The 22,451-nt window shown below is 46.2% G+C and overlaps 1 protein-coding gene across 1 annotated transcript in view; it reads left to right on the forward strand.

Moving 5' to 3' along the window:
• The window catches only part of AQR (aquarius intron-binding spliceosomal factor), a 127,166-nt gene that overhangs the window by 95,098 nt on the left and 9,617 nt on the right, over positions 1-22,451 (forward strand). The window contains exons 27-34 of the mRNA XM_040411358.1: positions 325-462; positions 871-942; positions 5,489-5,676; positions 5,769-5,940; positions 6,327-6,497; positions 8,303-8,388; positions 21,484-21,658; positions 22,285-22,404. Coding sequence (XP_040267292.1) covers positions 325-462; positions 871-942; positions 5,489-5,676; positions 5,769-5,940; positions 6,327-6,497; positions 8,303-8,388; positions 21,484-21,658; positions 22,285-22,404 — 1,122 coding nt within the window. The remainder of the gene's footprint in view (positions 1-324; positions 463-870; positions 943-5,488; positions 5,677-5,768; positions 5,941-6,326; positions 6,498-8,302; positions 8,389-21,483; positions 21,659-22,284; positions 22,405-22,451) is intronic.

Here is a 22,451-nt window from a genome sequence, read left to right on the forward strand (position 1 = left end):
AGCTGTTTAACACACAGACGACAAAATATATTGTTTTAATCAGCATGATCAACCCTAAAAGACAATATGCCTGGGTTAATCATGCTACCCTTGATGGAGTCTCAAGCAGGTGGAGCAGAGTAACTGGTATTAGCAGTATGTATCAGCAGTTGGAGCTTGGGTGCGTTATGATCATAAAACATTACCTATTTTCGGGCTTATGTGCACATTACACATGTCCTGTACATAATTATTGTGCATGACCGTTTAGCAGGTGCATTAAGTAGATAACGAATACTGTGTTTAAGGACAGGCGGATTACCATTAACTTTTCTACCCCTTCAGGAGTTTCGGGCCTTTGAGTTATTGCGCAGTGGGCTGGATCGTTCCAAGTATCTCCTTGTAAAGGAGGCCAAGATCATCGCCATGACATGTACACATGCTGCTCTAAAACGTCACGACCTTGTGGACCTAGGCTTCAAGGTACATTTCAGTTGTTATCTGTTTAATTTCCGGAGGTTGTCCAGAGACGACCACCCCTTTAATGTGTTCAGAACAGTGGCCCCCATAGCATTGTCTGTATACTGAACACACTCAGTAAGCCATTGTGGAGAGAGGTAGATATGTCATTCTGCTTATTTTTAGAGGTCAGGGCTAGCTGTAATTGAAGGTAACAGGTTGTCTTTGGACACGGTATGTGCCAGCCAGTGATATTATGAGAGGTATTTTAAGGTAACCTCATCCAGACTTGTTCGGCATTGTTACCTGCATTATTTTATTATTGGCCCAGATGTTTTTGCCGCTTCAGACTGTTCTGTACGATGTCTGCAGACGGTCACCTTGAAGTTGCCTCTCTTTGCTGACTTTCGGTTCTTATCTTTTTATCTGCAGTACGATAACATCTTGATGGAAGAAGCTGCTCAGATTCTAGAAATTGAGACCTTCATCCCCCTCCTCCTGCAGGTACAATATATCAGCCTCTGACCTCTTGGACTTTGTTATAATAACAGTTGACCAGAAAGTCTACACCCAGGCACTTCAACATTGTGAAATATGCTGTGCTGCATCCTGAGGTTGACCTGAAGTGTTCATAGACAGCGCTAAATGTTGGTGTCTGGTTACCCATCTTCCAAATTTGGGATGGAAAGTTTAGTGACGCATCCTGTACACGCCTCATGCCAGTGGCTGAAATCCCTTTGTCCTGGTAGATCCCATCATAAGACCATAGAAACTCAAAGACTATCTTATTTTCAACTATTTATCTGGAAACAATTACTATAATGTTATGTTATGTGTACCAGCTATAATGCATACCAATGTAACTTAAGCCACTAACCTGTATGCACTCCAGACTGATGTGCCCAAAAACCTTCAACTTGTTCCTTAAAGGGGTTCTCCAGGAATAAAAAAAATGGAAATACTTAAATATTATTTTATAATAGATATGTTCTCAAATACCTTTCATTACTTAGAATGGCTTGTTTTGTCTAGGGAGCAATCATTAGGAGAAATAAAATGGCTGCCGTCCTATCAGTACACACTAAACCTGTCCTAATCACACAGAACGACAAGTTACTTCACCACAATGAGCCCCATAGAGCTGCCTCATCCTCCTCTCTGCTCTGCTTGTCAGGAATCATGATCCTGAATACAGGTGAATCTCTGTGGGAATAGAGATGATGAGGAGACATGAGAGGAGGGTGAAGTGTGGCTAATGAGCAGCAGCACTTGTATGCAGTCTCCATTACCACAGCCTGTCCTGTCCGTCCTCTCTGTACTTCATGTCTCCTCGTGAACTCAATTCCTCAGAGATTCAGCTGAAGTTCTTGTCATCTGTATTCAGGATCATAATCCCTGACAAGTAGAGAGGGGGAGGAAGATGAGGCAGCTCTTTACCTCAGTGTTGTGAAGTAATGCCTCATGCAGACGTCTGTGTCCGTTTTGGATCAGTGGTAACATGGACCTTGTTCAATCTGTGTTTTCTCCCGTGACAGATCTGTGTTGCGTCCGTGGGTCCGTTTTTTGCTGTCCGTGTTGCATTCGTGTTTCACTAACTCAACAGCTGAAAAATAATTTTCAAAGAATCTCTTGTTAATGATCCGTGAACACTGACAAAATAGAGCATGCATCCGTGGTAAAAAAACGGACCCACGGACCGTGCTGAAACAATGATGTGTGAATACATACATTATGAATGTAATGTAAATGAAAAGGGACGTGTGCTGTCCGTGGAGAACACGAACAGCACACATCTGTGAAACACGGACGTCTGCATGAGGCTTAACTTGTCCTCATGTGTGATCAGGACAGGTTTTGTGTGAACTAATGGGACAGCGGCCATTTTGTTTCCCCTGATGATAATGAGCCATTTTAAATAATGAAAGGTATTTGAGAATATATTTATAATAAAGTAATATTATTAAAATATTTTCATTTTCTTAATTCCTGGAAAACCCCTTTTAAAGAGTAACCAAACCTTTATGTAAACTTTTAATATGTTCTCCCTAATGTCCTAATAAAACTATCTCTTATATACTTTATTAATAAATATTTTTACTACACTTTTTCCTACCTAAAGCGCACCATTCCCTGGTGCGCTTAAAACTCCGTTCTCTGTACATCGCTGACAGCTCAGCGGTGTACGGAGTACATTTTATCAATGGCAGCAGCGCTGTGAGTGCGGGCAGGAGCGCACATTGCTGCTCCTGCCCGTGCTCCCTAGACGATTATCAACTCTTGGCATAGCACATGGGTACCCTGTACCCATGTACTATGCCAGGATTAGCTGAGCGAAGCGGGCTCCTGGTTCTGCCTGCTCTGCTAAGCTAAGAGACTGCATGTCAGCTCTCTTAGCATAGCAGAGCAGGCATGATCCCACTCCGCTCAGCTAATCCTGGCATAGCACATGGGTACAGGGTACCCATGTGCTATGCCAAGAGTTAATAATCGTCCAGGGAGCACGGGCAGGAGCAGCAATGTGCACTCCTGCCCGCACTCACAGCGCTGCTGCGGCGGCTCCATGGATAAAATATACTTCGTACACTGCTGAGCTGTCAGCGGTGTACAGAGAACAGAGTTTTAAGCGCACCAGGGAATGTATGCAGTAAGTATGAAGTGGACTATGTATTTAATAATTGGAAACACCACTGTAACCTTAAAGGGATATTCCGGTATATCCTGTGGATAGGGGATATCTATTAGATTAGTGGGGGTCCTACCACTGGGACCCCCGTTGATCATGAGAATGGGGGCCCTGTACCCCGCTGCTCCTTTCATTTCTATGTGAATTCTGGAGATCTCATCTATCTATCTCCAGAACTCCCTGTTCATTTCAGGGAGGGCTGTAGGGGTTATGGGAGCCCTGTTTTTGTGATCGTGGGGGTCCCAGCAGTAGAACCCCCACCAAACTAGTAGTTATCCTCTATCCTGTGGATAGGGACTAGCTTAATCTCACTGGAATACCCCTTTAATAATTTTAAGAAATCTATGAATTAGTCCTCAGAAAAAGTTAGAAAAGCTATTTGTGTCCTGGAAATGCAGAGAATTATCTCAAAGTGAGAAATGGGAATAAAAAGCTTGGCTGCTATATTCAGTGGTGCCATCAAAGGGTGGTCTGCGAATAAGCAGATGCCTGCAGCCTGCTTCTGCTATGGAAAGATGCATACTTACCTACTCCCACCGCTCTGGTCCTGCATGCCATCTCCTGTATGTCCACTTTCCGGTCTGCACCTTGATTGCTTCCTCTCCGTCATGGACATGATCATCTGATTCTCTGCAGCCACTGGCTGGTGTTCACAGGAGACACGTCACTGCTGAGGTTAGATATTGGCTTCAGTGGAGCAGATGATCAAGTCTGTGTCGGGGATGAATTATGCAAGCCACTGACAGGAAGATGGACATATGAGAGCCGTCACGCAGGACCAGAACAGAGGGGAGTAGGTAAGTATGAGTCTTCGCATAGCAGAGGCAGGCTGTGGGCATTTGTAAAAAGGTACTTTGCAGACAACCTCTTTAATGCTGTCTTCCTGTTCAGTCTAGCAGTTCTGAGATGATGTCAGGCATGCCTAGTAGTGAACCTCCTGTGATCTTTAGAGGAAGAATTTACTACTGAGCATGTGCAGCACAGTGTTAGGCATTGTAACCAAGGGCCTTGGAGCAGCATGAAGATGCCTAGTATAAGGTACAGGAGAGAAAACAGGAGAGGTGGGAGCTGGTTATCACCATTAAATCACCCTGCTCATCACTGATTAGTGTATAAGGGTCAGGGGAGAACTGATTATCTATCACCACTAGTAGAACACCCTGCTTATCACTGTTTTATAGTATAAGAGAGCGGAGACATGAGAGGGGAGAACTGATTACCTATCACTGCTATAACAGCCTGCTTTTTACTGTTTATAGTATTAGGTACAGGAGAGTGAGAACTTATTGTCTATCATCACTAGAACACACTGATTATCACTGATTATAGTATAATGGGAGGAGAGAACACAGGAGAGGTGAGAACTGATTATCTATCACCACTAGAACACCCTGCTTATCCCTGGTTATAGGATAGGGACAGGAGAGGTGAAATTTTTTTTTTCTACCGAGTCAGACTACACCCAAAACCAGCTTTGACTCTGACAACCCTGAATTATATAGTGTCACACTAATGATCGACCAACACCCAGTTATTTCATGTGGATTTCAATTTTTTTCTAAAACAGACATGTTAGGAATGATGACAGGTAGGGGTCAGCGAACTTGAAGTTTTCAAGTTCGGGTTGTGGCTGAACTTCGTTATGGATTCTGTTATCACGGAATATAACAGAATTCTGTGACCGCATGCACCACAAAAGCCTTTTTTGCATTCCGTAAAATAACGGATCCGGCATTTATATACAGCAATCTCCTCTGCTGTATGGCAACGAGCGTTTGCTATGGGCATAGAAAATCATTTTTCCTGGGCAGCGGATTGCTGTATACACAGCACGATCTGCTGCATAGAAACTATGGCTTTTTGGTGCCAGAAGAACAGCAGGATCACCCAATGACTGATCATTTGCTCGTTCTTCAGGTAATTGCTGTCACTTTTTACACAGGCCAGTTATGAGGAATGAATATTTCTACAAACACTCATCCCAGATAATTTGCCCTGTTATCAGTTATCAACTGACTGATAGATCAGGTAATTCTATGGAGGGAATGAAACATTCCTATAATTGCCTGATTGTGAGCAGAGATGAGGTCTGCACCTACATGCAACATTCCATAAAGTGATCTATCCCCATGGAAGATCTCAGCTGATCCCTGTATACACAGCACGCTCTGCTGCACATAAACAATGATTTTCGGTGCCGGCTGAACAACAGGATCACTTGATGAGTGTTTGCTCGTTCATCTGGTGATCCCGCCACCTTTTACACAGACCAATTATTTCATTCCCAATAATTTAACCATTTATTGGTCCGTTTAAAAGGACCTTTTGTGATATTTTTTATTTTTTTGTTTTACTACCCCTCTGTAGAACCCAGAAGATGGCTTCAGTCGGTTGAAGCGATGGATCATGATTGGAGACCATCACCAGTTGCCACCTGTGATCAAGAACATGGCCTTCCAAAAATACTCAAACATGGAGCAGTCACTGTTCACGCGGTTTGTCAGGCTTGGTGTGCCAACTGTAGACCTCGATGCCCAAGGAAGAGCTAGAGCAAGGTTGGAATAGTTTGTTTATTTTTCACGATAATCCAGCCCTTGTCCTTTACAGTATGTGACATAAACTCTTCCTCTTTCTTCTTCAATTCTAGTCTGTGCAATCTGTACAACTGGCGCTACAAAAGTTTGGGGAACCTTCCTCACGTGCAGCTACTGCCTGAATTTAGAGCAGCAAATGCTGGATTTTTGTATGACTTCCAACTCATAAATGTTGAAGACTTCAATGGAGTAGGGGAGTCGGAGCCCAACCCCTATTTTTACCAGGTATATGTCTTCTGGTGATACATTTTAGATTCTAAAGACAGTTTACAGTGTGTCATTTTATCAGGTATTCCTAATGAGTGTGTGGTCATAGAAAAGTATGTAAGGCTATCTTGTAAGGGTACACAAGCTTCAGGAAAACATTCCAAAATGTCAAGAAGAAATCTGATACTATAATTCCTTCTAATTGGTACTGTCTTCTGCGGCTTCTGGCCTAGTGATATTTTCCATTATATAGTATTATAGCAGAAGGTGGAAACAAATGGCGGGTTATTAAATGCTGCATGAATTGAATTTTAATGTATGTTGATTTATTTGGAATATTTATCTGATTGAAGATAATGTCTCCTCTTTACATAAGACACTAATTGGTATTGTCTACTAAACAGAATCTTGCAGAGGCAGAGTATGCAGTAGCCTTGTTTATGTATATGCGCCTTCTTGGATATCCTGCCAACCGTATCAGTATCCTGACCACATACAATGGGCAGAAGCATCTCATCCGTGACATCCTCAACCAGCGCTGTGGCAAGAACCCTGTGATAGGACAACCTAGTAAGGTAAGTAGTAACTTAAAGAGGTTTTCCAGCAATTCATTATTAATTACCGTATTTTCCGGCGTATAAGACGACTTTCTAACACTAGAAATTATTTTCAAAAGTCGGGGGTCGTCTTATACGCTGGGTATACTCAGATCCGATGGTATATTCTAACCCCCAGGCGTTCCCATGGTGACGGGGACGCTTGCCTGGGGGTTAGAATATACAGGGCCCCGCCACTCAGAGCAGTATACATTTATTAACTGTAATCCTTAAATTTAACTTTAAATCAGCGCTCATCTCTTTACTAGGGTACTTACTCTCCGCTCCGGTAACAAGCAGTGCGGGCGGCGTTCACTCACTGACGTCACGCGCATGCTCCTCCCACTAGGCGGTGCCGGCGCGTGACGTAAGTGAGTGAGAGTAAGATACCTTAGTAAAGAGAGGAGCGCGGATTTAAAGTTACGGATTACAGTTAATAAATGTATACTCCTCTGAGCGTCGGGGAGGGGGGATCTGTGGATGGCACTGTTATGGGGAGGGGGGGGGAATCTGTGGATGGCACTGTTATGGGGAGGGGGGGATCTGTGGATGGCAGTGTTATGGGGAGGGGGGGGATCTGTGGATGGCAGTGTTATGGGGAGGGGGGGGATCTGTGGATGGCACTGTCATGGGGGGGGGGGTGGAATCTGTGGATGGCACTGTCATGGGGGGGGATCTGTGGATGGCACTGTCATGGGGGGGGATCTGTGGATGGCACTGTCATGGGGGGGGATCTGTGGATGGCACTGTCATGGGGGGGGATCTGTGGATGGAACTGTTTAGGGGGTGATCTGTGGATGGCACTGTTTAGGGGGGATTTGTGGATGGCACTGTTTAGGGGGGATCTGTGGATGGCACTGTTTAGGGGGGATCTGTGGATGGCACTGTTTAGGGGGGATCTGTGGATGGCACTGTTTAGAGGGATCTGTGGATGGCACTGTTTAGGGGGGATCTGTGGATGGCACTGTTTAGGGGGGATCTGTGGATGGCACTGTTTAGGGGGGGATCTGTGGATGGCACTGTTTAGGGGGGATCTGTGGATGGCACTGTTTAGGGGGGGATCTGTGGATGGCACTGTTTAGGGGGGGATCTGTGGAAGGCACTGTTTAGGGGGGGATCTGTGGAAGGCACTGTTTAGGGGGGGATCTGTGGATGGCACCGTTTAGGGGGGGATCTGTGGATGGCTCTATTATAGGGAGGGGGATCTGTGGATGACACATATAGCATAAGATGCTATATAGTGTCATCCATAGATTCCTAGATTCCCCCCCCCCCCCCCCCCCCCTCCATAGAGTGTCATCCACTGATCCCCCTCCCCATAACAGTGCCATCCACAGATCCCAGTTAGTTCCCTGGACTGGAGAAGATCGTCTTGAAGACAGGGAGGGCTGGGCATTCAGGGGTAGTCTTATATGGCGAGTATAGCCCAAACCCTATATTTTAAATGGAAAAGTTGGGGGTCGTCTTATACGCCGGAAAATACGGTACCTATATTAGCTTTACTTTACTATATAAAAAAAAAAATATATATATAAATATATATATATATCTCATATGAGGTGATTTTGCTGCAGTATTCACTATATTGTGAACGTGGCAACTAATGCCAAGCAAGACCTTTAAGTCTTTAAATGTATGCTGGATTATTAAATGAATCTAGCAGTTTTAGCCGCTGAACATGCTGTCAGTGCATTATCAGACATTATCTTACAGACAGCGAGATGTTCTCCCAAGATTCAGCATTACCCTCTAAAACAAGGATAAGCTTGTCTTTTTTCTTGTAGGTCACCACCGTGGACAGATTCCAGGGACAACAGAATGACTATATTATCTTGTCACTTGTCAGAACCAAGGCTGTGGGTCACCTGAGGTAAGCAGTCAAGAATCCCCTTTACCTGTCTCCGATATAATACAGTTTGTGTGTACTCAGAATTGAGATCACTGTCTGTCTGTCTAGCTAGCTATTCACATTGTCAGAAACAACCAGGGATGTGAGAGACTTCTGCTGCCCTCCCTTCCCCAACCCGTTAGTAAGAATGGTGTTATGACACCTCTGCAGTTAAAAGATGGAACTGAGCATGTGTGTCCACCTCAGCAATCTTACTGTGTTCAGTGGAGAAATAGGGAAAACCACAAGCAGCAGGTGGCGCTGTACAGATATCTTTTATTAGATCACTGTGTCTATACTAAATATTTAAAGTGATTGTACCAAGTTTTTAAGTTATCCCCTATCCACAGGATAGGGGATAACTAGCTGATCGTCTGACTGTTCCCCCTTTCTGATGGAGCGGCAGGTCATGCATGGTCACTGCTGCTCCATTCTTTTCCTATAGGATATAGCCCAGTACAGTGCTCGGCTATCGCGTTTCCATAGAGAATGAATGGAGCAGCAGTGCGCATGCGCAACCTGCCTCACCATCAGAACGTAGGAGTGGGACCCCGGTCTTGTGATTCTGGGGGGGAAGCCCAGTGGTCAGTCCCCCAACGATCAACTAAGTTATCCCCCTATCCACAGGATAGGGGATGACTTAAGAACTTAGCACAGCCCCTTTATTTACATGAGATTACTAAGGTATTCAGATGCAGATGCTGGTTTCAAAATTGTAGACACTTTTTCATGGCACAACCCTATATGGTTAAGCTGACCTAAAGGACGGTGTATGGATGTGAATGGCTTTTGCATATGTCAGCCACCAGCGGTGTGAATCTGTTTAGAAGAGTCTTTGCACTGAGCTTCACAGTGTGTCCCCTCAGTCCGGGCACCACGGATCACCTGCATACACTGTGTCAGCACACGAGCATTTGTGTCTGGTCTTGTTGGACTTAGCCCAAAATTTTCTCAAAAATCTGAGGTATCTGCCTTATTAGTATAGTATATATGATATATGTACACGGCTGGGAGTTGGTTAATATACATATATGCCTGCCAGTGACTTTATTCCGTTTTATGTTCTGTCCCTCCCTAGGCAGATTTATATTTTCATGTAACTTGTATCATTCCTGTCCTCAGCTGTGTTTCGTGTGACTGCTGCAGCCCATTTACATGAATGCCTCATTTATCTGAATGCCAACTGCAGCCGAGTAACAGAAATGGTGCAAGTTACACATGGATTAAAAGGGGTCGTGTAGCTCCAGTATATTGATGACCTGTCCTCAGGATAGGTCGGCACTTATCAGATCAGTGGGGTTCCGACCTCCGGCACCCCCGCCAATCAGCTCTTTACTGCACTGCATCTAACTTCTAGTGGTGGTGCCGTAACTATATTACTGCTCGTCTCATTCAAGCACTACACAACCCCTGTAAATGTTGATGGTGTACTGGGAGTTGGGTTGTAACAGCTTGGCAATACAGTAAAGTCAGTATTTTCTTATGGTGTAAAGGTTGGAGGCAGCTTGTAAGATTTTGAGACTTTGGAGCATGTTGCTCCACTTCTGGTAATGCTGCGATTGTACATTGACTGTACATTGTGAATGAGCTGGCTATTCTCATTATTTTCCTGCTGTGGGAATCTGAAAAAAAGTTAAATTAAAATAAGACCTTTTTTTTTTTAATGTTTTTATGTTCTTTCTGTCGTGATAACGGCAAAGACACTGTCCTCCACTGCCCCATATATACCTTTACTGTGCATTTTTATTCTAGAATGGTGGCCGTTTGCTGTCATGTCCCCACATATGCTCCCCGGCTGTCACATCTGGCCATGTGCCCAGCGCATCACACCCGATTGTCATACATGACGTATTTTCACTGACGGGGTTTCATTTCAATTCTTTATCTTTCAACATCTTCTTTATAAAGAGGATCTTGAAGAAGAATAAGAATTAGGCTGCCATTGTCTTGAAAATGTCATGCTTCAATCTTGTAATTGGGCTGCAATGTAGATAAGCGTGCCCGTTTCTTCAGATTGAATACGTAGTGGAACGCAATGGAAATATATAATAAGCTTCATGTTTACAGCCAGCTGTGTGGGGCTGTGGACGGATTCAGACAAGCTATGGTCACAGATGCAGTAGACCATGGGTTAGGGTATACAGGACTGCATTGCTGTGGAGTTTACAAGTGGATTTGTTCAGGTAAAATCTGCAGCAGATTACAGTACCAAGCCAGAGATGGGCTCCTGGGGAGAGTGTTCATCAGATATCTTGTATACCAGTATTGGTTGCATAATTCCAGGAGGAAAAAAGTAATTTGTTTAAAGAAGCACTCCCACAATAATTTTCATCCTCTGACCCATCAGAAAGGTACATGATGTAAATCGTAGTGGAGGTAATCTTTTTACCGGTGACTGTGTTTGTGAGTTATAACCTCCCTTCTAATCCTCAGCTGTGTTATGAGATGGACATTCTGACTCTCTACAACTGAGACTGAGGTCGAGACCAGAGTTCCCATACTCCAGTCTTGATCTCCTTGAACTGGAGTAAGATGCGCCTAATTTCTTAAGAGTCAGATGTCTATTAGTAAGTTAGGCACCTCTCTACCCTGCCATGCACCTGAAACTGGCTGGCGTCACTTGAGCTATGACTCACTCCAGTTTCTGGCATAAATTATAGTAAATCTGGCGGGCCATGCTAAGCCCCGCTGTTTTTCTCAGCACTTTTGAAAAGTGGCGAGAACCTCCAAAAATTGCAAAGTATGGTGAAAATATAGCGTGCACCATAATTTGGGACTTTTCACCACTGTTTTGGCATAAAACCTGTGCTAAATCCCCACCCATGTTCTATGTGTGGACAGAAAACGAGATTTTTGTAAAACTTACCAGTAAAATCTCTTTCTCGAATCTCTTTCTCGCTCTTTATTGGGGGACACAGAAACCGTGGGTATAGCTATGTCCTCTAGGAAGTGTTGAAACTGTTAGCACCTCCCCTGGCAGCTATACCCCCTCCAGCCTGGAGAGAGAGCTTCAGTTTGTGCACAAGCAGTAGGAGAAGCAAGTTAACCAACAATGCCAAAGGACCACAACGGAGTTCTAACCAGCAAATGCCACAACTATGGCCAAACAACAACACTGGGTGGGTGCTGTATCCCCCAATGAAGAGCGAAAAATAGATTTTACTGGTAAGTTTTACAAAAATCTCGTTTTCCCGCCCATATTCCTCGGGGGACACAGAAACCGTGGGACGTCCAAAAGCACAGGGAGGGAAAAACCACAGACCCATGGAAGCAAGCGTCCCTGCAGGCATCTAAGAAACTGCCGCCTGCAAGACCATGCGGCACAAGGCAACGTCCGCAGATGCATAAGTATGCACCTGGTAGAATTTTGTGAATGTGTGTAAGGAGGACCATGTAGCCGCCCTTGCACAGCTGCGAATCCGAAGCGTGATTCCTCCGAGCCCAAGAAGCGCCCACCGCTCTGGTGGCGTGAGCAGTGACGCCTAAGGGCGGAACCCTGCCCCGGGCCCGGTATGCTTCAGCAATTGCAGACCGAATTCAACGTGCAATTGCCACCTTGAAGGCCGCCAATCCCTTGCGAGGACCCTCCAGGATGACAAAAAGGGAGTCTGTACGCTGGAACGAACTGGAGGCTGCCAAATAAATCTTCAGAGCCCTGACAACGTCCAAAGGATGTAACTCCTTAGGGTGTGAAGAAGAGGTACACAGTGAGGGAAGGACAATTTCTTCATTGATATGGAAGTCGGAGACCACCTTCAGGAGAAAGGAAGGAACGGGCCGTAGAACCGCTTTATCCTTGTGAATACCCAGGAAGGGTTCTCTGCAAGAGAGCGCCGCCAACTCGGACAACCGTCTGATGGATGTGATAGCCCCAAGAAAAACTACCTTCCAGGACAGGAGTCGGAGTGAAATCTCCCGCAAGGGCTCAAAGGGAGAAGCCTGGAGTGCTGAGAGGACTATATTCAGATACCAAGGCGGTAGAGGAGGACGGTACGGAGGACCCGTATGTGCCACTCCCTGAATGAAGGTTTTTATGGGCCCCAGGGGGGCCAGAGGACGCTGGAAAAAGATAGAAAGCGCCGACACCTGACCCTTTAAGGAACTAAGGGCTAAACCAAGGTCCAACACTGATTGTAGAAAGGATAGGACCGTGGGAAGAGAAAAACGGAGTGGGGGGATGTTCGGCTTTCACAGAAGCCCAGGAAGGACCTCCAGGTCCTGTAATAGATCCTGGATGATGCAGGCTTCCTGGCCTGAATCATAGTGCGGATGACGTCCGCCGAAAACCCTCTTTGCGTCAGAATGGCGGTTTCAATAGCCACGCCGTCAAACGAAGAGACCTTAAATGCTGATGGAAGACCGGACCCTGCGAAAGAAGGTCGTCTGAGTGGCAGTGACCAAGGAACGTCTCCTAGAAGGAGAACGAGGTCGGTGTGCCACGGGGCCAATCCGGAGCAACTAGGATTGTCGGAATGCCCTCCATCCTGATCTTCCATCGAACTCTGGGTAAGAGGGGAAAGGGGGGAAACGTATAAAGCAGGGAAAACCCCTGCCAAGGAGAGATCATGGCGTCCACGCCGCATGCTTCCAGATCTCTTGCTCGGGAGAGAAAAGTGCGAGCCCATCAAGTCCGTGTCCAGGTGACCCCAACGTAGACAGATCGCCTCGAACACCTTCGGGTGCAGGGACCACTTGCCTAGATCGATCGTCGTCCTGCTGAGGATGTCTGCAGTCTAGTTCTCCACACCCGGGATGTAGATTGCTGAAATTGCCGGTACGATACCCACCGCAAGATCTTGGCAGATTCCTGCATCGCTGCGTGTTTCCCCCCTGGTGGTTGATGTACGCCACCGCCGTGGCGTTCTCCGATTGAATTCTGACCGGGCGACCCCTTAGGAGATGGGTCCAGTGACAGAGGGATAGAAGAATCGCCCTGAGCTCCAGGACATTGAACGGAAGCTTAAACTCCGACCGAGACCATGTGCCTTGGACTGTCCTGGGAGGGAAAATTCCTCCCCAACCTTGCAGACTGGCGTCGGTGGTAACAACCGTCCAAGACATTGGAAGGAAGGACTTTCCCGGAACTGGAACCGACAGCCACCAACAGAGGGACGACCTCACCTGAGTAGAGAGGCGGAAGGGACAGTCCAGACTCTCGGACGATTTGTCCCAGGAGGATAGGATCGCTCTCTGGAACGTGCAAGAGTGGAACTGGGCAAAGGGAATTGCCTCGAAACAGGTGACCATCTTCCCTAACACCTTCATGCAGAGGCGAATGGATGGGAGCCTGCAGTGGAGAAAAAAATCTCACGGAGCGGTGTAAGGCCAGGCGCTTGTCCGGGGGAAGGCGAACCTGTGCCGCTTCCGTGTCCAGAAGCATGCCCAGAAACACAAATTGTCTGGAAGAAGTCAGAGATGATTTCTGAAAATTGACCAGTCACGCTGCTCAACGCTTGAGCGAAAGAGGGAGCCTTGATGAGTATGTCATCCAGATAAGGCATAAGGAAGATGCCACTGGAACAAAGAGGGGGGGGGGGCAGTATCTTCGTGAAGACCTGAGGCGCAGTTGCCAGCCCGAAAGGAAGGACGACAAATTGGTAATGACAGTCTCCAAATGCAAACCTCAGGAAGCGCTGATTTCTCCGCGCGATGGGGACATGAAGATATGCGTCCTGGATATCTACAGCCGAAAGGAATCCCCCCCCCCCCCCCCCCCCCCCCAATTCCAGAGAAGCAATAAGGGAATAAAGGGATTCCATCCGAAACCGCTGGAGGCGGAGGAACCTGTTCAGCAGTTTGAGGTCCAGGATTGGATGCACAGAGCCCTCCTTTTTGGGGACCACAAATAGATTTGAGTAGAACCGCATGAACCTCTCTGCTGGGGGAAGAGGAGAGATGACTCCCTGATCCAGGAGGAACTGAATGGCCTGGGTGAAAGCGCCCGCCCGCTCGGGGTCCTGTGGAGGATGGGATTGAAAAAATCTGTCTGGGGGAGGGATGAGAACTCTATCCCTGAGGATACAATCTCGAGTGCCCAAGCTTCGGAGACGTGGGTCCGCTAGACATCCTGGAGGATTGCTTAGCCGCGAAAGGTCAAGGGGCCTGAGCTCCGGGACGCCAGGATGGTTGCGCCCGAAAGGACAGCTTTTTATGCTGATCCTGGGAAGCAAGACCCCCCCCCCCCCCCCCGCCCCCCTGCGGAACTAGCAAATCGGCGAAAGGGCCTACCATGGGAGGAACCTGACCTGGCGTGCGAGGCACACTTCGCTCTAGGTAGTGGGAGATGGGTGCTCTTACCTCCTGTGGCCTCAGATATAATTCCGTCCGGCCGGGTCCCAAAGAGACGGGCCCCCGCGAAAGGAAGTCCGGTTAAGGAACACTTGGAAGTCGCGTCTGCTGCCCACTCCTTTAGCCAGAGCTCGCGGCGTAAGGTGACTGCAAGCTCTGAAGAGCGCGCAATGAGGGTGCCTGCGTCCAAAGACTCCTTGCAGAGGAACTTCCCCACCTGGGTGATCAGCTAGGCCAAGGAGCGGAGGTCCTGACCAGGAACCTCGGAGACCAGGTCTTGGTCCAGCTGAATGCCCCACTCAGAGATCGCTTTTGCCACCCACGCAGAGGCAAAAACGGGTCTAAGCGCTGACACTGTAGCTGCAAAGATGGATTTCGTCAAGGATTCCATCCGGCGATCTTCAGGAGTCTGAAGGGAGGATCCATCGGCTACAGGAATAGCTGTATTTTTGGCTAGCCGTGCTACTGGTGGGTCGACCTTGGGAGGGGATGCCCACGTGGACACACAATCTGCTGGAAATGGATATAAAGCATCCAGCTTCTTAGGGGTGGTAAAGCGCATGTCTGGGTGATCCCAAGCCTTAGAAACCTCTTCAGAAAAATCATTATGGCGAGGAAACACCTTTTGAGGCCTGTTTTGGACGGAAAAAGGATACCCCCTGTTTGTCAGTGGAGGGGGGATCATCCTGCACCTGGAAGGTGTCACGGATGGCAGCAATGAGGCTATCTACAGTGGAGGCCAACTTGGAAGGCTGATCCGTATTCGTGTCCAAGTCAGAATTCTCTACATCCCTTTCAGACAGCGGATCCCCAGGGGAAGAAAAGCCTGAGTGAGATCTTACACGGGGTGGAGAGGATCTGAGGAGGAAAAATGTCCTGCTCTAGGATGCTTTTGTGATTGCCGTGCACTGGCGTGCTCACCAGAGTGAAGTGCCCCAGAGGGGTCACCCGAGCAAGGAGCTCTGGAGGGTGCATTAGAGGGAGGTGCAGCCTGCGCCGGTGGCGGATTCTCAACCAAGCGACCCACTATAGATAGGGTGGGTTGGGAGATTTTGGAGAGGTTTTCCACCGCCTGAGAGAGGGTTCTAGCAACTCGGATACCAGAGGGGGAGGCAGCTGTACGGGCTGAATGAGGGCCCCTGCCTTGATGCCTGACAAGCAGTGCAGACAGAATCTGGTTGCCCGCAAGGGAATTTTGCCTGACACATGGAGCAGGCATAATGGACAGCTATTGGCAGCTTAGGGAGAGCACCCGTGGGCTCAGACATGATGGTTACCCCAGAGAATGAACACCTCGAGGCTGGAGAGGGTACGGTGACCTGAAGGAGAGAGGGGACAAGAGTTCTTACCAGAATCCAGGAAAAACTAGCTGCCGCCGGAGGAGAATGTCTGCCTCAGAAGAGCTTCCTTTTAGCGCTGTGGCTGGAAGAGAAGGTCCTGCCCCCTCAGGTCACGCGATAATCCCCACTCCACCTCAGGCTGTTTTTACCGCTGCCTCAGCGTGTCCGCGCCCGTCCAGGAACACCTGCAGCGCCGCCTGCCACTGTCTTCCTACTGGTTGGCGCAGGCATTAATTATCTGTCCTGCCGACCGTCTTCACACTTCTGCTCCAGCAGGGTCAACTCTTCTGAGGTCTTGCCTCCTATTGACACTTGAAAAAACTGAAGCTCTCTCTCCAGGCTGGAGAGGGTATAGCTGCCAGGGGAGGAGCTAACGGCTTCTGCCTAGTGTCAACGCCTCCTAGAGGACATAGCTATACCCACGGTTCCTGTGTCCCCCAATGAATATGGGCGAGAAAGTAAATTTGTCTATTCATTCCTACAAGACGGACATCGAGGCTGTCATAAGAATGAATAGAGAAACTGACTTCCTCTCCACATGTAAGACACTGGATCAGGTGTCGGTCACATGACACAGCAAGGGATTAAGGCACTCAGACCATTCAGTTTTGCATTTAAGAAAAGATTTTTTATTCATACGTCAGTTTCATAATCCAGTTGCCCAATTTTCACATCAAAATCAATTAAAGAAAAATGACTGGACGCTTCGGTCTCTATGGACGTTCCTCAGCGGTCATATTTTATCTGCAAATAACGAGTACATAGGACATGTCGTCATTGTCAACCAGTATGAAAACTCAAGAAAAAGAAAAACAAGGACAGATGAAAAATAAAATAAACTAACTATAGTACGTAAAAAAGGTAAGGTGATCAGTACCAGGTGGTACACCATATACACATGATTGAAGGTGGTTATAAATAATGATATACATGATTGAAGGTAGTGGTAGGCTATAATATCTGGTGGACTGTATTTCCCATGATTGTAGACCGAAGTACAATATACAATGCATAGATAAATAACCCCTCAGTAATTTAAAGTGTCAAAAGTATGAGATCTGGATTACCATTGGATGTGATGTGGATTTTGGTGTGGAATACACTGAAATACATGTGAAATCTCATGTGTCCCCAGGAGGAGATGTATTCCTTTTCTGTGCCCGTTTCCAGGAGGCTGCAGAAAATCACTCCGACTGACCAGTATCATTGTCTTTGTGTTATTTTTCTTCATTTATTTTAGGACTTGTATCCCTTTAAGACGAGATGAGCGCAGACATATCATACACAGCCGTAGTCGGAGGAAGACACTTAACCATTTGCATCTATAACAAGAATTAATAAGAGTTCCTTTGACTCCCTGGCTGCTGGCTAGTCTCCAGCACTGACATTTATTATCGTTAGACGCTGGTGTTTATAACGTGCTGGAATATTACACCCAGCTTTGTTATATCCTCAGCCTTGTCTCCAGGAACGGAGTGTTATGTCATTCTCCGACTGAAGGAGAAAGAAGACTTAAAACACAGATGGAGGTTGTAACAAAACACATTATAGGAGAAGCTGCAGGACGACGTGCACGAGCTAGTAAATGTTCATGAAGTAGAGAGTCCTGTTTACTGATCTAAAGTTTCCTGTACAGCAATGTTGGTATATTTCCTGAACGTAAGAAATCCCTAGAGATAAGTGTAGAAATCCTTCATGCAACTTTAGCTATTGTCCAGGGATGGGTTCTCTTGGATCAAAACGTGTGTGTGTGTGTGTGTGTGTGTGTGTATGTATGTATGTGTGTATATATTTATCACTGCGATGACCCCAATGCACATTTCAGCCTCCAATACCTCTTTGTACTTCAGCTCTCACCACCACATGTCCAGTTGTTTGGGTCCTGACTGTCCGGTATTGGAAGTTTCTGGCTGTAATTGCAAACCAAACCCAGCATGTGTTCATGTGTTGCACTGGCATTTTTTCCAGCGCTTGCTTCGCCTGCCCACTAGTTCAGTATAGACGCCGGGGAAAATCATGTATGGTCACGTCCGTGATGACCGGACGTGAAAACCTGCCTGTGCCCATCACATGATGGCTGCTGGAATATAGGTAATGGTGCTACTACACAAGGGTAATACGTTTAGAAAATATCTTCCATCCACAGGCCATATGGAATCCTTTTTAAGCATAATCCTGGAGAACCCCTATCACTCAGTCAACTTGTGTCCTGCCCTCAGCTCTAATCAAAGCCTATAAGACTAGGTAGCCTTTTGATATATGGGCAGCATATTCTATATTGTGCTGTGAGATGCAAACTCGCCCATTTGCCTGGCAGTGCCAGGGGTGATTTTGGATTCCTGGCCAGCATTTGATAGTGGGTATCCCTAACCACTGGCCATACTAGAAAACAGGAACATTTAGAAAAGGTTTCCTCTTAATGATAACTTTGAGTAGATTTTTCTCTTTAAAGGTATAGTGGGCAGTAAAAGGTAGCCACCTGCCCAATTTTACCAGATGCAATAAATGGGAACCGGACATTTGTCATTATAACATTAACGTCAATAGAAAGATGAATTGAAACATAAGGAATTGGTTATCTCCTCTGTCAGAATGGTAGGTTACCACTAATTGTCGGGTTGCCCCTGGACCTGCCACTTGAAACATAGGTGTAGCCCATAGGACTTCCAACAAGCAGTGGTACCTGTAGCTCATGCTGCACATGTAATTTTACCCGTTTTTTTTGTGACATCATTGCCAAGCACTTTTACAAATTTTGTAAATTTTGTTTAGTGGTATAGTTGTGTTAAACAACGTCACAAGCACCATATGCATTAACTATATGGCTATAATTTTTTTAGTTTATTCATTTATTTTATGTATGCTTTCTTCTTGCCTAGTTTTCTAAATTGAGAGTAGTACGTTAGGATTGGTCCACGTCGCATGCACAGGTGTATAAGGTCCTCTCATGTGCAAATTGTTACATCATGAGTGTGATTATACCTGTTCTAAAAGGCCGAGTCTTACAACAGTACTAAGCAAGCACACAACCCATCCATCTTGAAGGAGTTGAAGCAGTTTTGCCTAGAAGAATGGGCAGAAATCAGAGTCTAGCTAGATGTGCTAAGCCAGGGCTCAGCAGCCTCCAGCACTCCAGCTGTTCTGGAATCGCAACTCCCAGCATGCTCCATTCACCTCTATGGGTGTTCCAAGAGCAGCCAAGCATGTGTGCATGCTGGCAGTTGTAGTTTCTCCACAGCTGGAGCGCCAGAGGTTGCTGATCCCTGTGCTAAGCGAATAGAGACATACCCCAAGAGACTTCAACCTGTAATTGCAGCAAAAAGTCACTCCACAAAGTACTGACTTTTACATGGGTGAATAGTTACACAATAAAGTTCTCTGTTTTTTGCCTCAATTATTTTTGTGTTGGGTAAATTATATCCTGCACCTTGCTAATGCCTAATTTGTCTGTCCGAAAGCTGGCATTTATGTCAGAAAGCAGCCGGATCCTATTATAGTCAATGGGGATCCGGCAGTGTGTGGCAATATCCGGCTTTGCCACATATGTAATCCTACCCTTAATAGTTTCTTTTTATCATTTGACAAAATGCAAAGTGAATGAATTAGAGAAATCTAAATCAAATCATTATAAAGCTTGACTACCCTTTGCTTTTAAAACGGCATCAGTTCTTCTGGGTACATTTGAAGAAACTTGACAGGGAGGTTGTTCCAAATATTTTGGAGAACTAACCACACATCTTCTGTGGATGTAGGCTTGCTCAAATCCTTCTGTCTCTTAATGTCATCCCAGACAGACTAGATGATGGTAAGATCAGGGCTCTATGGGGACCGTGTCATCACTTTCAGGACTACTTCTTTATGCTGAAGAAAGTTCTTAATGGCATTGGCTGGGTGTTTGAAGTTGTTGTCCTGCCACAGAATGAATTTGGAGCCAATTAAATGTCTCCCTAATAATATTGCATATTGATGGATAAGTATTTGCCTGTATTTCTCACCATTGAGGACACCAAATAATCCTGACCAAATTCTCACCTTCATTTGCTGAAATGCAGCCCCAAACTTGCAGGAAACCTCCACCATGCTTCACTGTTGCCTGCAGTTGCTCATTCTACTGCTCTTCATCAAACAAACTGCCTCCTGTTACAGCCAAAACCTCAAATATTTCAAAATGGCAGATTACATGCTGCCATTTTTCTGCACGCCATTTCCTATGTATTCATGCATACGTAGTTGAGTTGCTTGGCCTTATTTCAACAGAAATTTCTGGCCAGACTTCTCCATAGAGTAGTTGAATGTACCTGGGTTCCTGCCAGTTCTGAGCTGTTGGCACTGCTGGACATCTTCAGAAGGAAAATAACTATGATGCATCTTTCATCAGCTTCACAAAGTTTCACCCATTGCGTCTGCAGTCCTCAATGTGGCGAGGATTAATGGTGTCCTCAATGCTGAGAAATACAGGCAGATACTTATCCATCATGCCATACCATCAGGGAGATGTCTAATTGCCTCAAATTTATTCTGCAGCCGGAGAACGACCCCAAACACACAGCCAATGTCATTAAGAACTATCTTTAGCGTAAAGAAGAACAAGTAGTACTGGAAGTGAACATATGGCCTCCACAGAGCCTTGATATGAACATCATCAAGTCTGTTGGGCATTACATGAAGAGGCAGAAGGATTTAAGCAAGCCTATGTCCACAGAAGATCGGTGGTTAGGTCTCCAAGATATTTGGAACAATCTCTGCTAAGTTACCTTTAATGGTAACTTAAAGAGGACCTTTCACTAGAATAAAACCTCTAAACTAACTATACAGACGTGTAGAGCAGCGCCCAGGGATCTCCCTGCACTTACTGTTATCCCCGGGCGCCGCTCCGTTCTCCGGTTATAGCCTCCGGTATCTTCATAGTTAGGCTCCACCCAGGGGAACCTGCCGGCGTCTCATTCTCCCATGCTGTAGCGCTGGCCAATCGCAGCGCTCAGCTCATAGCCTGAGAGGCTTTTTTTTTCTCTCAGGCTATGAGCTGAGCGCTGCGATTGGCCAGCGCTACAGCATAGGAGAAAGACGCCGGCCGGGGGCTATACCGGGCGAACGGAGCGGCGCCCAGGGATAACAGTAAGTGCAGGGAGATCCCTGGGCGCCGCTCTCCATGTCTGTATAGTTAGTTTAGATGTTTTATTCTAGTGAAAGGTCCTCTTTAATGTGAGGTCCGTGATGTTTTTTTATGTGCCTGAGGCTTCAGGTAGGTAGGAATATTGATGAAAGCCTGAAAACTGAAAGCTATATCAATGAATGGCCATCAACATTAGGGTAAATCTGTATCAGAGATGCCACATGGCAGGAATTCTTGATACTTGGGGGCTTGTGAAAAGCTTCATTAATACAGTACAGCATGTCTGGATTTCTGCACAGTGTAACAGCCTGTTATTTGTGACTGATTTCCTTGCAGGGACGTGAGGCGTTTAGTGGTTGCGATGTCAAGAGCTCGTCTTGGACTCTACATATTTGCTCGCGTTTCCCTCTTCCAGAACTGCTTTGAGCTGACTCCTGCATTCAGACAACTGACTGCACGCCCTCTGCGGCTCCACATTTTACCCGGAGAATCTTTCCCAACGCAGAGGAGGGTAAGTAGCCTTGCCCCCAATCAAAGGTATAGATCTGACAGTGTGAGAGTAGAAAGAAATCAGTATCAAAGCAACGTGTCCAATAATACAAAATACAAGTCAGTACCAAGGAGCCAACCGCCATAATATAATGTGTGGTTTATATTGACACCACATACGTCTAGAATGAACTCACTTTGGCTGCAAGCGTCACATACCCCAGCTAGTCAGACTTATCAGTCATCTTCTGATTTCATTAATGTGATAGTCCACTTCACAATTATAGGACATCTGTCAGCAGATCTGTCCCTATGACACTGGCTGACCTGGTACATGTGCACTTGGCAGCTGAAGGCATCTGTGTTGGTTCACATGTGCCCACATTACTGAGAAAAATGTTTTTAATATATGCAAATTAGCCTCTAGGAGCAACGGGGGTTACACCTAGAAGCTCCACTGTCTTTGATAGACTCACATGGTAGCACCAAGCACACCTCGGGGCGCACAAAGGTGGACACCTAGTATGTTATATGGAAGTACCTGTTTGATATTAGCAATCTTTTTTCTTTTGAGAATTCTTGCATATTAGTACCTGATCTGATGATGATAATGATGATGATGATGATGATGAGTATGTTACCTTTCAGAATGGAGATGTGCCACACTACCCAGCGCAGGTTATCAAGAATATGCCAGAGATGGCAGCATATGTGTACAACATGTATATGCACATGATGCAAAGCAGTCAGCAATACCAGTATCACCAGGTAATAATAATTGTACAGTATGTATAAAGTTTGGTGTAATAAATTAC

The sequence above is a fragment of the Bufo bufo genome, chromosome 11 (genome assembly GCF_905171765.1).
Source record: "Bufo bufo chromosome 11, aBufBuf1.1, whole genome shotgun sequence".
In the NCBI taxonomy this organism is placed as follows: domain Eukaryota; kingdom Metazoa; phylum Chordata; class Amphibia; order Anura; family Bufonidae; genus Bufo; species Bufo bufo.